The sequence below is a fragment of the Daphnia carinata genome, chromosome 10 (assembly GCF_022539665.2).
Source record: "Daphnia carinata strain CSIRO-1 chromosome 10, CSIRO_AGI_Dcar_HiC_V3, whole genome shotgun sequence".
NCBI lineage: Eukaryota > Metazoa > Arthropoda > Branchiopoda > Diplostraca > Daphniidae > Daphnia > Daphnia carinata.
Window position 1 is genome coordinate 7,956,696 of NC_081340.1, and position 20,400 is coordinate 7,977,095.

The 20,400-nt window shown below is 40.3% G+C and overlaps 2 protein-coding genes and 2 long non-coding RNA genes across 4 annotated transcripts in view; 2 read left to right on the top strand and 2 right to left on the bottom strand.

Annotated features, from left to right (window-relative positions):
- The window catches only part of LOC130701439 (kynurenine formamidase-like), a 33,618-nt gene that overhangs the window by 6,589 nt on the left and 6,629 nt on the right, over positions 1–20,400 (top strand). The window lies entirely within an intron of this gene.
- On the bottom strand, positions 1,698–2,473 carry LOC130701483 (uncharacterized). The gene is made up of 4 exons (XR_009004062.2): positions 2,318–2,473; positions 2,147–2,220; positions 1,982–2,088; positions 1,698–1,878 (listed from the first exon to the last, which is right to left on the bottom strand). It is a non-coding gene; the product is annotated as an uncharacterized LOC130701483 (long non-coding RNA).
- LOC132088407 (uncharacterized) lies at positions 2,507–3,149 on the bottom strand. Its single transcript, XR_009421958.1, has 3 exons — positions 2,899–3,149; positions 2,752–2,826; positions 2,507–2,686 (listed from the first exon to the last, which is right to left on the bottom strand). It is a non-coding gene; the product is annotated as an uncharacterized LOC132088407 (long non-coding RNA).
- Positions 10,799–16,754, top strand: LOC130701405 (peroxidase-like). The gene is made up of 13 exons (XM_057523368.1): positions 10,799–10,934; positions 13,025–13,249; positions 13,327–13,500; positions 13,633–13,690; positions 13,837–14,002; positions 14,155–14,325; positions 14,419–14,589; positions 14,849–15,073; positions 15,169–15,296; positions 15,407–15,894; positions 15,966–16,225; positions 16,308–16,416; positions 16,484–16,754. Exons 1-13 carry the CDS (start codon positions 10,924–10,926, stop codon positions 16,683–16,685), a joined length of 2,388 nt encoding a protein of 795 aa, XP_057379351.1. The 5' UTR covers positions 10,799–10,923; the 3' UTR covers positions 16,686–16,754.

The following is a 20,400-nucleotide window of genomic DNA, read 5'->3' on the forward strand; positions in this document are numbered from 1 at the left end:
GATTGGATGGACAACATGGAATTCCTACACTTTACTCATATTCCCCAAATGGTATTTAAAATTCAAAAATTGAAGTGCATATCTGGGCTCCCTTCCTTTCCGTAGCCCCGTTTCCCCTTGACTCGTAATAAGCCCGTAGGGGGTCATGCCCCTACTGTACGGTATATTTAAAAATAACATATACCGAGGTTTGGAGGGCTCTGGCCGGAAAGGGGACGTGGAGGTCCGCTTAGTCCGATGATGTGTTCACGGAGGGCGAAGTGGCTACCCACAAATCCGAACTAAAGGTTAATCGCTCCAGTAAAAATGTTCCATATCTTCGGCTCTTCTTCCGGCTTCTCTTAGCCAATCACCGGGTAATCTCCCCGGTGGGTCAACAAGGCAGTGTCTCCCCCTGCCTGGGTTGACGGCAACTTTTGAAAGGGCTATTGTGCCTTTTTAAAGTTGCAAAAATAATTCTAATGTGCAGAGAATTGTCAATAAAATTTTTTTTATAAAATATTTTTTGCAAAACTTGTTTCTTTCATTGTCTGTGTTGCTCAGCTCACCTTTATTGTTTTTACCACCTTTGATGGTAAGCATTGGGCCACCTTTGATTGTAAGCATTGTTTCCTTTGAATTATCGTTTATCTGTAAGTATTCAATTATTATTTATTACACTCATTGAATTCTTCAACTTAAATTCAAGGAACAACGTGTAATGCCTGTATATTTTCTGAAGGAATTTTGTATTTGTGCTTTATTTTACTCGTATGGGAACCGATCCCCAGACGTTCAGCGTGCAAAGCCGATGCTTTAACATTGAGCCACGAGATATATATAAAAGTTTGATTATCGCAAATCATACGTTATCGTCTAGGATGTTTATGCAGTCCTTCACAACTATATGTTTATCTGTCTATTGCTTTCGTAAGTACCATGGGTCTGTGGTAGAGTGTCTAGCCACGATATCTGTTACTCTGTGTTCAAACCTCAGTAGATGTTCAATGTGAAGCAGAATAAATGTAGAAAATATTATTTCAGTATTGCATATCAGTTTTATTCTAAGTGTAAATGCAAGTCCGCAAGTGACTAGAAAAAAGCCAACTTGACATCATATGATTCATGGCTCATAGGTAGAGCATCGGCGCGGTACGCCAAACATCCAGGGTTCGATCCGTGGATAATAATTGAATGCTTAAAGATAAACGATAAATCAATGGAAATAATGCTTACAATCAAAGGTGGCCCAATGCTTACCATCAAAGGTGGTAAAAACAATAACGGTGAGCTGAGCAACACAGACAATAAAAGAAACAAGTTTTGCAAAAAATATTTTATAAAAAAAATTTTATTGACAATTCTCTGCACATTAGAATTATTTTTGCAACTTTAAAAAGGCACAATAGCCCTTTCAAAAGTTGCCGTCAACCCAGGCAGGGGGAGACACTGCCTTGTTGACCCACCGGGGAGATTACCCGGTGATTGGCTAAGAGAAGCCGGAAGAAGAGCCGAAGATATGGAACATTTTTACTGGAGCGATTAACCTTTAGTTCGGATTTGTGGGTAGCCACTTCGCCCTCCGTGAACACATCATCGGACTAAGCGGACCTCCACGTCCCCTTTCCGGCCAGAGCCCTCCAAACCTCGGTATATGTTATTTTTAAATATACCGTACAGTAGGGGCATGACCCCCTACGGGCTTATTACGAGTCAAGGGGAAACGGGGCTACGGAAAGGAAGGGAGCCCAGATATGCACTTCAATTTTTGAATTTTAAATACCATTTGGGGAATATGAGTAAAGTGTAGGAATTCCATGTTGTCCATCCAATCATCACAATTTATTCAACGTCTTGCCCCAAACCAAGAACATTTACAGAGCCAGTGTTACTTTTCACCTTTATTAAAAAAAAAAAAAAAACAACATTAACTATTGAACAGAAAATTATGTAGGTTAGATATAGTTAGCAAAAAAGCAGAAAATGCTTCTTGTTTACTTACAAGTCCCTTTCTACGAAGATGAGTTTAGGCTTTGAAAGGTTATTTCAAACTGCAACTTCAGGAAAACCATCTGACTATCACCAAATAAATCCAAGTTTCCCTGTGCCCTAGAAAATTTCTCATGTTTAATTAGAATGTTAATGCAATTCTAGATAAATCTCCTACCACATTGGAAATGACTTTTTCCCATCAAGCTGGTGCCAACGTCGGTTCTTTAAATATAGCATATCAAACAAAACCTGGAAACAAAGCAGAAAGTAACCAGAACTTTTCAATAAGCTATTAATGGCGTGGTATGCTGCACAACAAGTTTTCACCAAGAACTTGTGCTTTTACCTTTTAGAATTCAACTGCACATTGGTAACCATCTTAAGGAGAAAAACGATTATGACGATATGGCACACTTGGCGATATCCTGGGATTCGGCAAAGCATTTCCAATTCGCGAGGCAACCATTATTATGGCAACCATACTCGATATAGCCCCCTGACAACGAACAAATTGACAGTTCAGTAGAGCACTCAGTAACAAGCAATTCCTCCGCTAGATGTCTTCTAAATATAGGTACTTAAAAAAATTCACAATTTTTTGTTTCGTGGTCACAAAAAATACTTGTTGCAAATATGTTCGTTTTTGTCTCTGCAAGTGTAAATGGAGTCAATGCCAAGTGTTCCATGGCTATAAGGATAGGAGGTATTCAAAGTCCTAAAATAAATGTTTTATAGCATTAACCTACAGAAAAAAGTTAACAATAGAATGGGCAGCATTACCAACCAATCACCAGACAAGGAAAAAAATTCTTCGAAGCAACTACAAAGCTACATGGCTGCCAATAAGTACTGCTCCTATTTGTGATAACAATGTATGAAAGGTAGTATCAGCAAATGGTTTTATTGTTGTTTTGTTTCTAACCTAACCTTCAAATGCAAACCTCCCTTTTTCTTTAATAGTGATGAAGACAGAATTTTCTGTCCTACTTGTTTCTGTCATAGACTGTGGGGTCCACCGTTACAAAACTCTACATCAGCAACAATTGTTTCTCACTGCTCAGAACCTGCAAATGTCGTGAATGAAAAAATTTTAATTAAAAATAATTTAAAAAATAGTTGTAACACCAGGGCATTATTAATCAACTTGCATAACTAAGGAAACCACTGGAACCACAATGTTTGTCTCCACAATCCTGAAATGATTGAAATGACAAGCTTTGTTTTATTTCATTAATTCTAATTTTAAAAAATAGTACAAAGCCTAACTGCATGGTTGAGCAGTTTGGCTTGATGCCTTTTTTAAAAAACCAAGAAGGTAGCAATAACCATTATCTCAATGTGCCTGTCATGCTTACTTTTAAGGACACGAGTTACCGTCCATGATAGCAAGCAAATAAATTCTTCTTGTGTTCATGGTATGAGATGAAAATAATGGCAAAGAATAATACAATAGTGGAATATGGAAGAATGATATTGCCACACATTTATGATCCCTTCTTAATGGCCATCTGGCATGGAGATGAGAGAATGATGGCCAAGGCACCACATCTTGTTCACAACTTGTGATATTCCCTAAAATTTAAAAAGAAACAAACAATGACTCAGCATGAAAAGAATTACTTCTTATAGTTTCTTCTTAATAATGTGTCATTCATTTTGTAATTTGAAAAGGAGTTTCAAATATCATTAGGTATTCTCAAACTAAAGTTTCTTGTGGAACAATGTTTTTGTTAGAATTAGAAGCAATGTCTTTGGTTAACAATGTTTTCTTGACGAAACATTCACTCAAATATTACTTTACCATTGCTGCATGATGTGTCCATTATTTCACCCGTCAGATGCACACCACATGTTTCACACACGACAACGAACTAGCAAATGGCGACTGATAGCGGTTCACAAAATTGAAGCAACGTTGCCATATATTTCAAAATGGGCGGTGAATTCAATTTAAGACACAACTTTTTAGTTTTCTCTCGCACAGGTAGATACTATGCAAAAACCAAATTAAAACAAGGAGATGGCTGGTTGTCTTTCGGGCTTACAATGGTAAGTTTTGTATTGTTGGGAAAGATAAATTCATGTTGCGGCTCTCGTGCAGTAGGTCCACCAACATCAGTAACACACACACACAAATCCGTGCCAATTGTGAAATACTTAACCAACCGTACCAAAATCTGTATTTCTTCAAAATTATTTGGGCGTCGCTCAGAATGAAAATTGGACACAAAATTTAAAGAACAAAAATTATAATCAAGTGTCTGATCTATTTTGATCTGTTTTAGGCGAAAAGTCCAATTTGGCCAAAATCGCGATTTTTCCTGAACTATAGTTCAGGGAAATTTGCGATTTTTGACGATTTGCGGGTATTTCCTACTGACACATGGATTCGACCCCAAATTTCACGAGGATTACGAAAATGTGGTTCTTTTTTCATTCAGACCAACAGATAGTGCGTTATTAGGCATTTTCCAACCGAAAGTTATACTGAAAGTTAAAATTTCGAAAATTTAAAAAATGAACTATGTTCTCCTTTACAAGTTACAAAAGATCTGCGTAGTTTCAAACGTAAACTATAGTAAATTAACATAACATGGCCTTTCAAAGTTCTTAAAGTTCAGTTTTAAGGTACGACCTGTATAGGCCTACCACTTCATCACAGCTTACATTTTGTGTTGGTAACGAAGGAGCGTAAAATTTGCACATCAATAATAGGGGTGGAGGTAATAACAACATGCTATTCCGACGACGTAAACTCAAATACACGCTTTCAACGTAACAACAAAGTAAACAATGAGAATCACATGTCAAAAAATAGTTTTGGTTTCAGCCGCTAGAGGCTGGTGAACTTGCAGCGCCGTTCGCTGGAAATTATGTTCGGCCAGCTTTTCGGTCAGTGTACGTAGAGAATTAACTAGAAATGTGACCGGTAGATGGCGATAGCAGTAAACAGACAAAAGGTCAATATTTTTTATTTTTATTTTGGGTAAAACGGATTGTCATAAGCATAAACCTTATTAATACTGTTTAATCCTTTATACAGAAAATTGGTTTTATTTCACTAAAGTTCTGGAAACGAAAATTTCAAACTACGGATGAACAGCCTAACCAGAGAACAATTATTTATAACCAAAAAGGGGTGAATGCAATATCGTCATAACAAAATTCAGAAATTATAAGAAAAAGAGTAAATATGAGACGGCGATTTATCACCGATTACATGGACAAACAAAAGGAAGCCCTAATAAGCAAATAGCAAAAATAAAGTGTGTAAAACAAAAGGAAAGTTTTATCAACAGCTAATTGAAAATAATCAATCTTGTAATTCAATATTACCTTTATGAAAATCCAAAGATGCAAAAATGATGAAATCCTTTAGTCATCTTATTCCTCCGTTAGTCTAAAATCATACTCTGTGGCGCTTAAGGGTTTATTACAAATTTTCGCTTATTCCAATTTTATGCCTATTAGTAAATTTGCAAACACCGTGAGTCTCAATTTCAACGAAAACGCAAAAAGCGTGGGTAGAAATGCTCTTTTAGCTCCATTTTATAATAAAAGATGGCGTTGCCGAGATGCCTGATAACCGAACATCATCTAGCGACAGATGTGTGAGCTATGCTGAACCTTCCATCTTCAGAATTTAAAATGAAATCCTTCGAATAACATTTATATTTTGAATGAAAGTGAAAAAAAAAAACCTCGACGTCATTGCACGACTGAGTTGTTCTGATTTAATGCCTTGCAAGTCATTTATATGTTGAACATGCACTCAAGTCTTTCAATATTTCATTTGCATTGGCTCTTAACATGCAATTTTTTCTTTGTAGTTGGACAGCAGACATTAACGGACAGCACAACATCAAATGACGAGAGGAGCGTATAAACGTGCAAGAGTACTTCAAAATTACGAGGCAAAAGAAAAGAAGAATGGTCGATCTAAAACCAAACGCAGCGGAGCCAACTTGAAAGTCACGAGACGGCTTGTACAAGAATACCTGCGATGTTTGAAAATATACATCGTCGATGACACTTGTGTAGGTGTCACTGAGTTTTGAAAACACGTTAAAAACCTGTCATTAAGCACAAATTAAAGCGCTCAAAAAGGGGATCGTGCAAACGAAATAAAAAAAAAAAGAAACGAAACCAAAAAGCAAAACGATGGAGCAGACGGCAACGGGCGCATTCAGGTAAAGTAGGCGCGCAGCGTAAACGACTTTCCGTCACAGGCGGCGAACGTTACGCTCGAATAATTGATTTTATTACGTACAACTGGCATACAAATTTTTTTGTTTTCAAAACTTTCTGTTGCTTTGGCTTCTGCAAGTAAAACGCTAAAAAATCTCGGATGATTAACCACACCGGCCTATGGTTGATCAATCCAAAAATCCAAAAATGTCTTTAATCGATTGATTCGCATATGCGATGGAGAAGAAACGAGGCTGACGTCGATCTGGATGGCACAACATGCGCAATCGTATTGAAGACATTCAAATGTTGAAGTTTCAGTTCCCATGACGAACAAAAAAAAAAACATGAGAGCAAGGCAAAGAATATGTAAACTGCAAACCAAAAAAGGGAATCTAAACAAAGTGAAGAACACGGGAAAGTGGGCCACGTTACAGGCCTCGACACAACGCTAAATAATTACCAGCTAACAATAAACGGCTTTTACTTTTTGTCCGCATTTTTGAGTTTGCGATTCCATTTCTGTACTCTGTTGTGGAAGAAATCAAGTTTTTGGCGTGAGCACATCTAGACGCCAATCAATTCCATAGCACGCTAATCTGGCGCAAGGGCAGGAAACGGTCATGTTCAAAACGGGGCGGGAAATTCCCTTTCGAACAGTAATTGGTTCAAAATATGCTTTCAAATCATCCGGCTATCTAAGAAAGCGCTGACTCAAAATAGATCAAATCAGGTTAATGTAAACCCCAATCTGATGAACACGTTATCGTCAATCATACTCCCTCAACCCAACCAAAAACAAAAAAAAAAGAGGGTAAGCGAACATTGATGAGCATTAAAAAAGGAAAGGTAAAAAAAGAATGGAATGTGTTCTTATTAAATCAGGTTTTAAGGGATTGCTAAATTTTTCCATGGCAAAAAATAATCACTCCTTGACACTTGCACGTGTAATCGTATCGATGTCCCCTAATTTCAGTCGTTAAAAGAAAAGAAAAAATCCCACTCGACATACCGATCTTGAAACTGAATGCCCAATTCGGGTGGGGTATTGAATTAAATAAAAAAAAATAAAGGGCGACGGCACAAAATGCGATGAAAGCTCAACAAAGTTTTACCTTTGTTCACATAACTGGGCACCATCAGCAGCCAATGCCGATAACGCGCAACAGTCGAATGAACAAGGGACCAAACAGCTCATCCAGAATGCGTGTCCAGCAGGATACTACTACGTGTCCCGCTTTTATTTTGCGGTTTTTATTCACCACATTCTTGTAGAGATTCAGCCAATGAAACCGAATGCAAAAAGTCATTTGGGGCTGCAACAATCCATTGACGATTCAAAGTCGCGTGACAGTCGACGATGAAAAGAAACGTGACGTCTATGAAAAGGCAAACCATCAAATGGATACCTTTATTCTCTCGTTCCATTTAGTACAAATGGCAACTTTTTTGTTTCGAAGAAAATCAAATAAAAATCGCTTCGTTAGTTAGTCGAGAGTCAATAAGGACACTGTGGATTTCGCCTTTAGTTATGGATTAATATTATTGATATAGCGTGCTCTTGGGTCGAATAGAAAACGTATATCTCTTCAAAAACAAAAAAGGAAGAAATTGAAAATAAAAAGAATATGCATTTGGAGTGCGCCACATTAGCCACAAAAGCCGAAAAGAAAGAAAAAAAAAAAAAGTCGGCCATGCAGAGCGTTGTACTGCCGAGACGGAATACTCGGTCAGGGTCGAGCCCTCCACCTTTATTTTCTTCTTTTTCTTTCAAATATATACTAAACAATTTCACTCTTATTTATTCATTGTTTTCCCTTTTTTTTTTTTTTTTTTTTTTTTTACTCCTTCTTGTGGTCGCCCCCACCTACCCCAATTGCATGGGAAAAAAAGGTTAAAAGAAAAAAAGAGGGGCATTGTAGGGACATAAAGTATTCGGATACCATTGGCGACGACACTATCGTCTATTCGCAACATGGTTTACGTTTTAAGTCATCAAAATATGATTTGAAAAAAAGGCCCCATTTTTCAGCATAAGAGAATGCGTGCGTGGACTTGGCATTCCAAGTTGTTATTATTCAATTTCGTGCGCGTTTTTCAATGATTTGCTCAGAATAAAAATGACAACGATTTCTTAAACGGGGAGGAGGCTAACTCGTTTTGTACGACGTAAAAACACAATTAAGAACGCGACGTCAATGTTTAAAAAAAAACGCTGGTAATTATCGCATTTTGTTAGCGAAGGTTACATAGGAACGTAATCGCTGCATAGGCTCGGGCGCATTTTATTGCAGTCGGGGCTTTCACCGATACGAGAACGTTTCAAGACACGAACAGCCCGGCGCTGGCAACGTTTAAATTTCCCTCGAGCAGCTATCAAACCATACACATAAAAATGTTGATGTCTCGGCGTGATTCTACACCCAACCCTCTCCCACACACACACACACACAACAAAAACAACCGCTAGTAGCCCTTGACGTTGCGTCGGTTACACGCAGCGAGTCACGACGCGACATCATTCTAAAAAGCGAAATGATGCACTGCATCACGCTAACAAAGCTGTTGTAGGTTAGTCGTCGGCTAGTGCAACATTAAGAACGATGCCTTTCACGTTGTCATCGCGACTTGACTAATCTCTCTTGTGGTTCTCTGGTGACAGCAATTAACGATCGGCTAAAACTCGCACGACGCATAACACGATATCCTGTTAACATTAGGGATTATTTTGAGGGCAGATCAAAGATGCGATCGGCGATGTTTGTGACCTCCTTTATAATGATGGTCCACAAGTCGCTTACGCCTACCATAGCCTGAAGGATGCGCGACGTTTAAATGATATGCCTGTCGATTTAAAAGGGTGAAAAATGAGGAATGCAGGCCTTCTCTGCTTATAAACGATGCAATAAAACAGTAGCCTGGAGGACAATTCACTCACGTTAGCATTCTAATAGTTGGACAGGTGGAATTGGGATGGGACGTGGAAGTGACGTGCAGCTCGTTGTTGGTTTGACAATTTTCACCTGTCATAAAACGCCCGTGTAACGTATGTGCAGTTTGTAATCAAACATTGTTTTGTTTTTTGGCGGGAAAACGTTTGCAAATTGAGCACGTCTGGAAACAATGGTTTGTGCTACCTGCGGCTGGCCATTTACTGCACGCTGCTTACACATATAAAATGATTGCATAGAATGGGAGAAAGTCTTTAAGTGAAGTGCAACAGCACCCGATTTCAAGCGCTTCATCACAAAACGATGATAACAAGCTCGCCATTCCCCCGACACACCATCCCTTTTTTTTTCAAAAAAAAAAAGGCGTTGGCTTTACGCGAGTCCCAAAAGAACATCCACAAACTGAAATGGAATCTTATTTCGGTCAATAGCAAAAGCATGTAGAGCGTGACCCCATTTATGTGGAAACAAGAGTCCAATATTGACTTGTATGGCGATACGACAAAGTCTATGCTGAATTGCAACGTAGAATGAAATGCAAAAAAAAAAAAAGAAAAGTACAATCAGCAATCAAGCGAAAAATCAAAGGAATAACTCGGACAATGCAAACGCTATCTTTCTCACGCTCTCGATGATGGTTCAATTTCACATACGTTCGTGAGAAACCAACAACGTACTTTCTTTCCTATTGATTCAATTTCCATACATGTCTAAAAACAACTAGACGCAGATGAAAAGGTAAAGTTCACCAACCATCTAAAGCATCAACATTTCTCCGAAACAAACATCATTTGTGCAATCAAAAGAGGACACGGTAGAGGCTCTAATTACAACTGTTGAGAACAAGTCGAGCGGACTGCAGTCCGTCACAGGCAAGGCCGAATATGCAATGGAATTCGTTTAGAAAATTTGTTTTTCTTTAAAGAAAAATAAATAAATTGTTACACACATGCTCGTATGTGTCTTAATGGTACAGTGCAGCAATGCGAAGTAGACACGTCGCGATAATTGTTGTGAGAAAGAACGAAAAGTAACGCAGCTGGACGTCCCATTTGTACGTTTTCCTTAACTGTTGTGTTTTTGTTCGATGGAAATGCGAGACGAAAGGCAGAGAAACAAAAAGAAAATGGCTCCGTATTCAAATCAAATACATTCAAAGTTTCATTTTTTTCCCCCAAGAAAATGCACATGTCACGAAAATATGAATTTCAATCGTCGAGTCTCAATGGCGACCGCAGTCTGTCCAGGGAAAAAACAAAGGGAGAGCGGCGAATGAAATTTCTTATGTTTCCACGGTCAATTCTTTTGGCTTACGGGACCCGTTTGATGTGAACGAAAAAGAACCGAATCAAAAAGAAAAGGGCGTCTGAGGTAAAATTCTAATCAGAGGTTGTTTGGCTTTTTTTTCTGTATCAAGTGAGAGGAGGCCCCGGCTCGTCCTCCTCTTCGTCCTTCTAACGCGCCCTCTACTCCTCCTACCTGCACAAGAACGTGTTGCCTTTCGCTCTCGTTGGACCAGTACCCTACCGTTTTCAAATCGTGAATGGAGGGTTGGAAGACCAAACAACGAAAAAGGAAAGAGACTAGCCCCTCGAACGAGAACCCTCAAAACGAAAAAAAAAAAAAAAAAAAGAAAGAAAAAAAGGCTGATATAAAGTCCGACTGTGCACTTGCATTTTTAACAGACGTCTCTTGTGACTGCAACGTTCCTCCCAGGTCTCCGCTGTTTCTGTGTTAAAAAGCAAAAGTGTTTTTTTGCCTCTCACGGTTGTCGACAGTCTTCTCGTCACACGACATAGTTTACCACGCAAAAATGAATTCCAGGTAAAAACGAAACTGTATTCTAATTGTTTGTACTACCACCTTCACTTATTCTCCCTTCTAAGTGATGACCCTTTGCGTGATCTCATTTTCCTTTCATTTCCCAGTTCTGAATATTGATTTAAAACAAAAAAACAAAAAAAAAAAAAAAAAAATGGGGTTGCATTTTAGATTTATCTTTAGTCTGGAAATTGATCGGATTGTTTACACATGTGCGTTTGCATTTGTAGGCAGCCATTGATGGGGTTTATGGGCCGGCAGAAATCGTTTTCCCTTGTAAATCATTTCGTTGGGTTTCCACGTGAATCAATTTGTTTCGCTCGATGAGACAATACTTTCGCGTTTTTGTTTTTGTTTTATCGTGCGTCGCAGTCAGTCACTTACAGGTGGAATAGCCTTGAAGGATAACCTACTTGATGCTTTTATTAGATCGACGGATATAACATTTGGCCAATTTCTAATTTTCTCACGAACGCGGCTAGTCCAACCTAACCACCACCAAAAATGTTCCAATAAATCACCGGCCCTAATTCCCACCTCTCCCATTTCAAGAAACCAACTCTTTTCTTCTTTTCACGTTTCGCACCTCTTTTTAAAAAAAAATATTTTAAAGAAATATATTGGGTCAAACCGCAATGCAAATGTCGGCAAGTCATGGCATACGACTTCTTCTATTTCAATAGAGAAGGGAACACACACAAAAAAAAAAAGAAGGTAGGAAAGAGATAAAAAAAAAAAAAATTGTGTTTCGTGCTGCTAAAAGAGAGAAAGAGGATCAAAAGTTTGCGATACGTTGAGGTCACGGTAGCTCATTCATTACTTTCTTTTGGGTGGGCAAAAGAACAAGCGTCTCGACGGGGGCGCCGAGTGCAAAACGAACGCCCCACAAACAAAAAAAAAAAAATGAAAAAGAAAAACGACGTCACGAAATTTTAGTGAGGCGGTGTGTCCTACCCACCACTTGGCTCTTGTTCTCACTCTTGATTCGTCTTGTTAACCCAAGCCGTGAGTGAGTGGTTGATTTTACTTGATTACAAAATGTAATCAAGTGCCAAGAAAATGTTTTATCTGTCTGCATTCCGATCTGATGAATGGGCCCAGTTTCGTGCCCCTTCTTTTTTTTTTTTAGAGAAAATCTTTTCAACAAAATTGCCCAAAAAAAAAAGGGGAGCGGGATAACTAATGAGTAACAGTCACGCCGTTCACCACAAAGAAATCGATGCGTAATCGCTGTTTACAATTCGCAACATTTTCTTTCCGCCCTACGTCTTGTACAACAAACCGCAAATTGCATCCCAGTATCGGCAGACATTTGAAAAACAAACAAAAGAATTGAAACATCCACCCCCCGAAAAAATGATTGCGCCCAGCGGGAGCAACCATCTCCGTAACCTACTAACCAAACAACGAGGTAGACATCACAAAAGTTTTTTTTAAACAAGGGGGGAAGTACAACAATCGAATAGAACAACGCAGGCCTAAGGTATAAGAGTATCAGTCCCGTTAAAAAAGAAAAATAAAAATGGGTGTGGCACGCACCTGGACGGGAGGCATGGGTGTGGTTCCGTCTGCAAACGTCTACAAATAAAACGACTTTCACTTGTAAATGTTTTTTTTTTTTTCTTAAAAAGACGATCTCTCCGCTCTGCTTGTTTACACAAAGAAAAATCTTGGTCTCGTTGTTTGGCCGATTCACAACTGGGCGACTTGTTCACTTGACCTAGAACCTGAACGTGTTGCATCATAGAAATGGACAGTCTAATAAACAGCTCTATGCCCCCCCCCCCATCAAAAACTTGGAAAATAGAATCATACCACACCCTTTTTATCGTTTCATCACGGCCGCTTTAGTTCTCCTTCATTTTATTTTTGAAAAAAAAAATGAGAAAGAAGCGCGTGCACGGAACCGCATCAAATTTGCGCTCACGAGAATCGTAAACAGAGTCAACAGAAATAGGTCGTCAAGGCGAGACGGCGGACAAAATGAACTGGAAAATAATAATTGCTCAAACTCTTTTATTGTTTTCAATATCTAAAAAATAATAAAAAGAAAAAAAGAAAGTCAATCGAAGAAATGGAATCTTCTTTTCTAGGTTAAACCTGACGCTATTGACGACGTTCATCGTTTGTTTGGCCGGCGTCGTTCGATCGCAATATCCTCGTCCCCTACCACCACCCCCTTATGCAGATCACCGTTACGGCCCACCCCACCACCATCGCCCGTACCACGGCCAGGAGGAAGAACATCATCAAGCGGAATGCGCTCTAGTTGTTCCAGGATTGCCCGGCAAATCGGCTGCTGGCGACCGTTACGCAAAGTACCTTTTTTTTAAATTTAGTTTCAGCGAATTGCTAACATCAATCTAACAATGTCGCCATTGAAATGTTGCTGAAGTTTGAAATACGTGCCGGACGAGACGTGCATCACGTACGAGGCGGTGGACGCGGCCTTTAACGCGGCCAAGACTAAACTTCGTTTGCCCAGCACCAAGAGCAAAACGCTGACGGAGCGCGATATCGATCTGCTGGGCAAAGTCATCGTCGAAACGACTCGCAATTTGGCCAATCAGTAAATACATTTTTTTTTTTTGTCTTTTCTTTTGCTGATCAAACAGATCAATTGCCTTTCTCTTGTTTTTACAATCGTCCGGGCCCCGAATAACAAGCACATTTTTTTTTTCTTTTTATCGCTATCAAATAGATATGGTCTTCCAGCTGATGTCATTTCCAACGGTCTTCCTCTGATCGATACGAGCAAGGTATAAACCCCCCAACGTCCTTTTTCTTTATTTTCTCATTTGAAACAGCGCAAAGATCACGCTCGATCCCGTTCAATTTTCATGGCAATGACATCAAAAACATCTTTTATTATTTAAAACATGGACGCGGATGTGGTTATTTACAGACGGCCATCGATCAATTTTGCCCGTCTTTCCTCAAAAAAGAAGAGTCCAAATGCAAGGCTGAACGCTACCGGCAATACAATGGATTATGCAACAACCTGGAACATCCCTACTGGGGAGCCGCACTGACCGCTTTTCGCCGCATGATTCCGGCCGACTACGCCGACGGTATGTATACCCATCCCCTTGCTTTTTTTTTTTTTTTATCCATCCGAAAACAATTCAACACGTTCCCCAGACGAATCCCTCCCCCCCCCCCCCCAACACTTTGCGCTCTTCGCAAATCTAATAAATATCGATAACAAACAAAAACGCAAAAGGTATCAGCCAGCCGCGCGGTTCGGCCAAAGGCAAAGATCTGCCGACAACGCGGCACATTTCAGCTGTCCATCATCACGACATGGGCTACCACGATCACGCCGTCACCGTCTTCCTCATTTCGTGGGGTCAGGCCATCGATCACGACATGACATTTACGGCCGATACCAAAGGTGAGTTGCGTTTCTTTATTGAGCCAGAAAGTTTGCTTTCAAGACGCTTGTTTGTTTTGTTTTTTAATAATAATAATTAAAAAAAAAAAACAGATCCTGTGACGGATACTGATCCGCTGTGTTGCGACGTCCCGGAGAACAAGCGGAATGAGGAATGCTACCCAGTCGAAATCCCGGCCAAAGATCCTTTCTACGCCCTGTTCCGCCGCCGTTGCATGGAATTCGTACGCTCCGCTTCGTCTCTGAAAGGCGAATGCAAATTAGGTTGGTTTTACCTTTGATTTTTTTTTTTTTGTTCTCTATTTTTAGGGACACGCTACCGGGTTTTTTAGGGGACATGAACAAGTAGTTGGTTGCGTCACGTGGGGAAAGTAGAAACAAATACGACGCACGTGAGTGTCGGTATCGATTGTGGACGCTGATTAACGTGATTAACGCTGATAAAAACAAAATTTGCATAAAAAATTGGCAATGGGAAATCAGTTAAAGTCAAAATGCCTTAAAAAAAAAACCCAATTTGCAGGTCCTCGTTCGCATTTGAATTTGATTTCGAGTGTTTTGGACGCCAATTGGGTTTACGGATCGGATAAGGAGACGGCCGACATGTTGAGAACGTTCAAGGGTGGCCTACTGAAAAGCGCGGCCATCTTCCGCGAGCACGGACTCAAGGACCTGCTGCCGCTCAAGGTAGACAATCCAGACGACGGATGCATCCGGGCCACTCCAGACACCTACTGCTTCATGGCCGGTATATTGGCAAAGCAAAAATAGTTCGTCTTCTATCGCACCATTTTTATTTGATTTCAAAAAATGAAATGAAAATCACAAACCTGATCACAACAGGCGACCCACGCGTCAATGAACAATTGGTCCTCTCCGTCACGCACACGCTCCTCATGCGTGAACACAACCGCATCGCACAAGAACTGTCGACTATCAATCCGCACTGGGACGATGAAATCATCTACCAGGTAGACGCAAACTCCAAAAACAAAATTAACTTTGCTGATCTTTTGTTTTTCTCCTTGCCCATTAAATCAAATTCAAACGAAAAAAAAAAAAACAAACAAAAAAACAAAAGGAAACACGTCACATCATGGCAGCTTTGATCCAGCAAATCACGTACAACGAATTCCTGCCGATGGTGTTGGGCAAAGATTTGATGGAATCGAACCGTTTGATTTTGGAACGCGACGGATTCTGGGACGGATACGACGACAAAGTCGATCCTTCCCTACCGGCCTCTTTCGGCGCTGCCGCTTTCCGTTTCGGACACTCGCTCCTGCCGTCGGCCGTCGAGCGCTGGAGCGTCAACCACAAGTACATCGCCGCCCAGCGACTCAGCCAAATGTTGCGCCAGCCCTACGACTTGTACAAAGGCGGATACTGCGACCAGTACGTCAGCGGCCTCATGAACCAAGTCTCGCAGGCCATGGACGGCTCCATGTCGCAAGAAGTCACCAACCATCTGTTCCAGGATTCGGGCAAGAACTGGGGACTCGATTTGGCCGCTCTCAACATGCAACGAGGCAGAGATCACGGCCTGCCGTCTTACAACGCTTTCAGAGAGTAAGTTGAACGTCTAACGATCCATTGAATTTAAAATTGAACTCTTCTTTCATTTAAAAAAACAAAAATAGGCACTGCGGACTGAAACGAGCAAACAGTTGGAGAGACTTGTCGGATGCTTTTACGAACGATACGTTGAAACATTTCACTTCGATTTACGATTCGCCAGACGACATCGATTTGTGGTCGGCCGGTATCTCCGAGCGTCCATTGCCCGGCAGCATGGTCGGCCCAGTTTTCGGTTGCATTATGGGACAAACCTTTAGAGATTTACGAGCCGGCGATCGATTCTGGCACGAAAATCCCAAGCAACCCAGTTCATTTACCCTCGGTGAGTTATTTTAAAAAGAAAAAAAAAAAAAAAAAAGGATTTGATGGCAACAATCAGATTGACATGACCTTTTGGTATTTAGAACAATTGCAAGAAATCCGCAAAGTAAGACTGGCCCGCATCGTTTGCGACAACAGCGACAACATCGAAAGCGCCCAAGTTTACGTCATGGTCTTGCCCGACCCCGAAATGTAATCTTCTATTTCTTTCTTTTTGAAAAGCTTAAGTCTAATAATAATTGGTTTGTGACTTACGTAGCAATCCTCGAGTGTCGTGCAAGAGCTCCGTCCTACCGCGGATGGATCTGAGCAAGTGGAAGGACAAAGAAAGCAAATACCCGACGGCAGCTCAGCCTCCGGTTGGCCGTCCCCCGCATCATCGTCCGGATTACAACAGGAGACCGCCACCACCTCCGCCGGGACATCACCTCGGATACCGTCCATACGAATCTGATCCATAAACTGCGAGGAGGAAAAAAAAAAACAAACAAGAAAAAACCCCCAAAAACATCAAAAATACGATAGGAAAAGATTTTATTTTAACTTAAATTTATTTAAAATTATATATTAATGAACAATATCGACCTCTATTCTTCAACAAACGAAAAACATAAGAAGGAAAACATATTATTTAGCCTTAAATGATGCACAACTTGAAATCAAATTCATGCAAAGCGTTGCGCAATCTCCTGAGCGCGCAGAGAAATTCACGAACGAAGCAATTTGTGCGTAAACTAAAATTGAATGATGCCTTCGAACAACGTTTTTTTGGTCTCTTCCGATGTAGTTTGATGCAAAACGAAAAATGAATCGCTGCACAAATTTTCTCCTTGCACTTGTCTGTCTCCCACTTCCCTATTCGTGGCTGTGAAACATGTACGAAAATCCCCCTCAAACAAATAAAAAAAGAATTGCGAATGGATGCGCTGCGTTGATTATTCACACAATCTGTCCGTAATTGTATGCAGCGCAATCACGCCGAGTGTTGCGATCGATCGTTTTCATCAGCGTTAGTTTTCCCGAAAAAAAAAAATAAATGAAATCAAAAGTGATTTAGTATTTTACAACTAAAATCGAATATGCAAATGAAAATGGCAAGAATTTGAAAAAAAAAAATAATGTTTTCATTGTAAGCCATCAGAATATTTTTAGCCTTCGAAATTGAGTTAGGCCCCCCCAAAAATTGGTGATTGAAAATGAATTATCGATCAGTATCGACTACGTTTGTATACCATAGTCAAATATTAAAGTAATGCCAATCGATCATTCGTTCGCATCTGCAACAAATATGTTATCCGAATCGACAATTCTTTGAACTCGAACTGCAGAACCGACACAATTTCCAAATCCCAACGCACTCGTCGAAATTGAGAGGTGAAAATGAAAAGAGAAATGCACGTACCCAATAAACACGTTAACCCAAACAAGAAGAGCATCGCTTTTCATCATGTTATCTTACGTACACCTGAACATAAGTGCAACAACATTTCATTTTGGTAACCGAATTTGCGTCTACAATGTCCCCATCAACGCGCATCGCCCAGCAGAAGGTCCGGATGGGATTTCGAGTCTGGTAACAAACTTCATTTGTATAGCACTATATCGCATGACTATTATGCACGAGTATAGATGAATATAGAGACCAATTATGCGATGTGCGCGATAAAAAAAGAGGGTGAATAACAACAGCAAAAAAAAAAAAAAGGAGCACTTTCGGCTGGAATACGGAAATCGAACCTTCTGAATAAAGCTGATTACTCTGCAAGAGACAAATCACTTTTGGACAACCCGTTGCTTTCCATTTCATTAAGGAATAACAAAATGAACGACAACGGAAAACAATGGCGATGGACAGTGCGTGAATGTCTGTGGAACGCGTCAGTATAAAAATAGAGGACGGACAGAGAGACGGACGTCAAATTCGTTTCGTTATCCGAGCCGATTTCAACGTTCTCATTTCAGGTAAAAACATGTTGAATTTCTTTTTTTCTTCTAAACATCGATTCTTGTATATTAACGCTTATCTTCACTTCCTTATTACGTGACTCTTTCCCGCTCAACGCAGGTTTCTTTTTTCCTAACACAAACAAAAAAACAAACAAAAAACAACAGGACCTCCCTCCCCAAAAAGAGCGAATCTGTGACGTGCATTGCCAAGGTTGTCTATTTTTTTTTCTTTTTTTCGTTCTTGCCTTTCAACCTGTCCCGACCATTTAAGGTGCGTGTTGGCTTCTCACCGCAAGCACCTCACTGAATCAGGAAATGGTTGCAACAAGAAAAAACAAAACAAACAACGTTGAACGTTTGAATTTAACAAGCCAATGACGTTATTCAGGTGACAGCCAACTTGACTCGTCTCATGTTTTTAAAAGCACAAACAGCTGTTTACTAATTTGTCAAAAGAAAAAAAAGTTAAACGAATAGATGGTATCACCTGTTGTGTAAATGCACCTGTATGCAGATATCGTTTTCTTGAAAAGGATAGTGGAAGTATAGCAAGACAAAAAAAAAAAAAAAAAAAAAAAGGAAAAGGTGAAAAACCTTTGGACAAGGTCGCTAAAGGCCGGCCCAGAACCGGACGAGTGGCTTGCGCTGTGCAACTGGGAATTCGGGAAAGAACACGGAAACGCAAAGGGGAGAGATGAAATCAATGAAGGCCATATGGCAATTGTTTTTAGCCGGCGTTTTGGGCCAATCCCCATTTACTAATGGCTTCAATGTTTTCTTTTTTTTTTTTCTTCCTTTTCTTAATAATGTTAAGACCCTCCTTTCCCTTTTATTCTTTGATTTCTCGCACGATTGGTCCGCTATTTTATTCCATATTTTTTTAAAGAATAACCTTGACGTTAGTGTTGCCATTGGTGAGATTTCGGCGTAACTGTCGCACCTGACGAAAGAGAGCGACAAATATCTGGCGATCCCTTTGTTTTCCCATTAAAACAAAACAAAACTATTCACCTTGAATAGCGGAATGGAAAAACAAACAAAACAAGTGACCATACAGAAACTACTAGAGTCGAATCGCATTCATCCAGCCAAAGAAAAAGGGGGAGGGCGATGGCGGAAGAAGGAAGTCGGTTAGGATAGTCGTCTACACGGCAGTTTGCCACTGTAATGCGCAAATTGAAAAAGACTCGATCGCCTGCAGCATCGCTTTTACAGTGGAACGAGGAATAAGAAGGGAAAAAATTGAATTCGTTTGTAAACGCGAATCAAAACGCGAGCACCTTTTAAGGTGACCCATTCATTATAATGTTTTCTTCAGAATCTGACGGGCACCATACGGAAAGGATTGCGGAAGCGCACGGCTTTTTAAATGATTTGTTCTTTAAAAAACCAAAGAATCACGAATGTATAGACAAGAAGGGACGAGCTCGCCCACCTCGAGATGACTTCTCGTTGCTCTTTGCTTCGTGGCAGACCAACAGCACGCGATTGTGGATGGATATGGTGTGCGTACCCTTATCTTGTCTCTATAGTGTTGGCACTACCACGTCATGCCAAATGAGATGGTGGATAGTCCTATATCTGCTACCTCTCTCTCTCTTTTCACGAGAGAACAGCATTCACGTTTTCTTGTTCCTGTTTCTTTGCTCCATTATGGGTTGGGTATTTTTCCTTTTTTTTTTTTTTGAGCTTCATATAAAACCAACCCATACGCCAATCAGTTGAAACAGTTGAATCCCGTCATCAGTTTGTGTTTGTTCCAGACTTCCTTTCTCTCTTATTATTGTCTCTCTTCGATTTTTTTCGTCATCACTTCACTTGGGTTAGTCCCAAGTCCATCAACTCTCGAGTGAACAAAGTTTAATCCGAGCGTCTTCAAAGTGGGATCCCTCTTTATTAATCGACGAATCCAAACGACAACAGGTGAGTGTCGCACTTTTGACGTGCCCAAGCAACTACCCCCCCCCCCCCTTCCTCAATATGAGAATCAAAGTTTTGCCAAACTCATAAACTTGACATCGAGAACTGTCCAAAAAATAAGTCACAACAAGTCAACGCTGTTTACAGAGAGAAACGCAATAACTCGGTGTTCTTGACCGTTCGTATCTTTCATCATTACAACGATGTAGACTGTTGGCGGGCCTCTCCACTCGGTCATCAAATAGGGCTTGTATAACGTATCGATCCGAGTGGCACGCAGTTTCTGGATGTTAGGCCCGTCGCCGATAC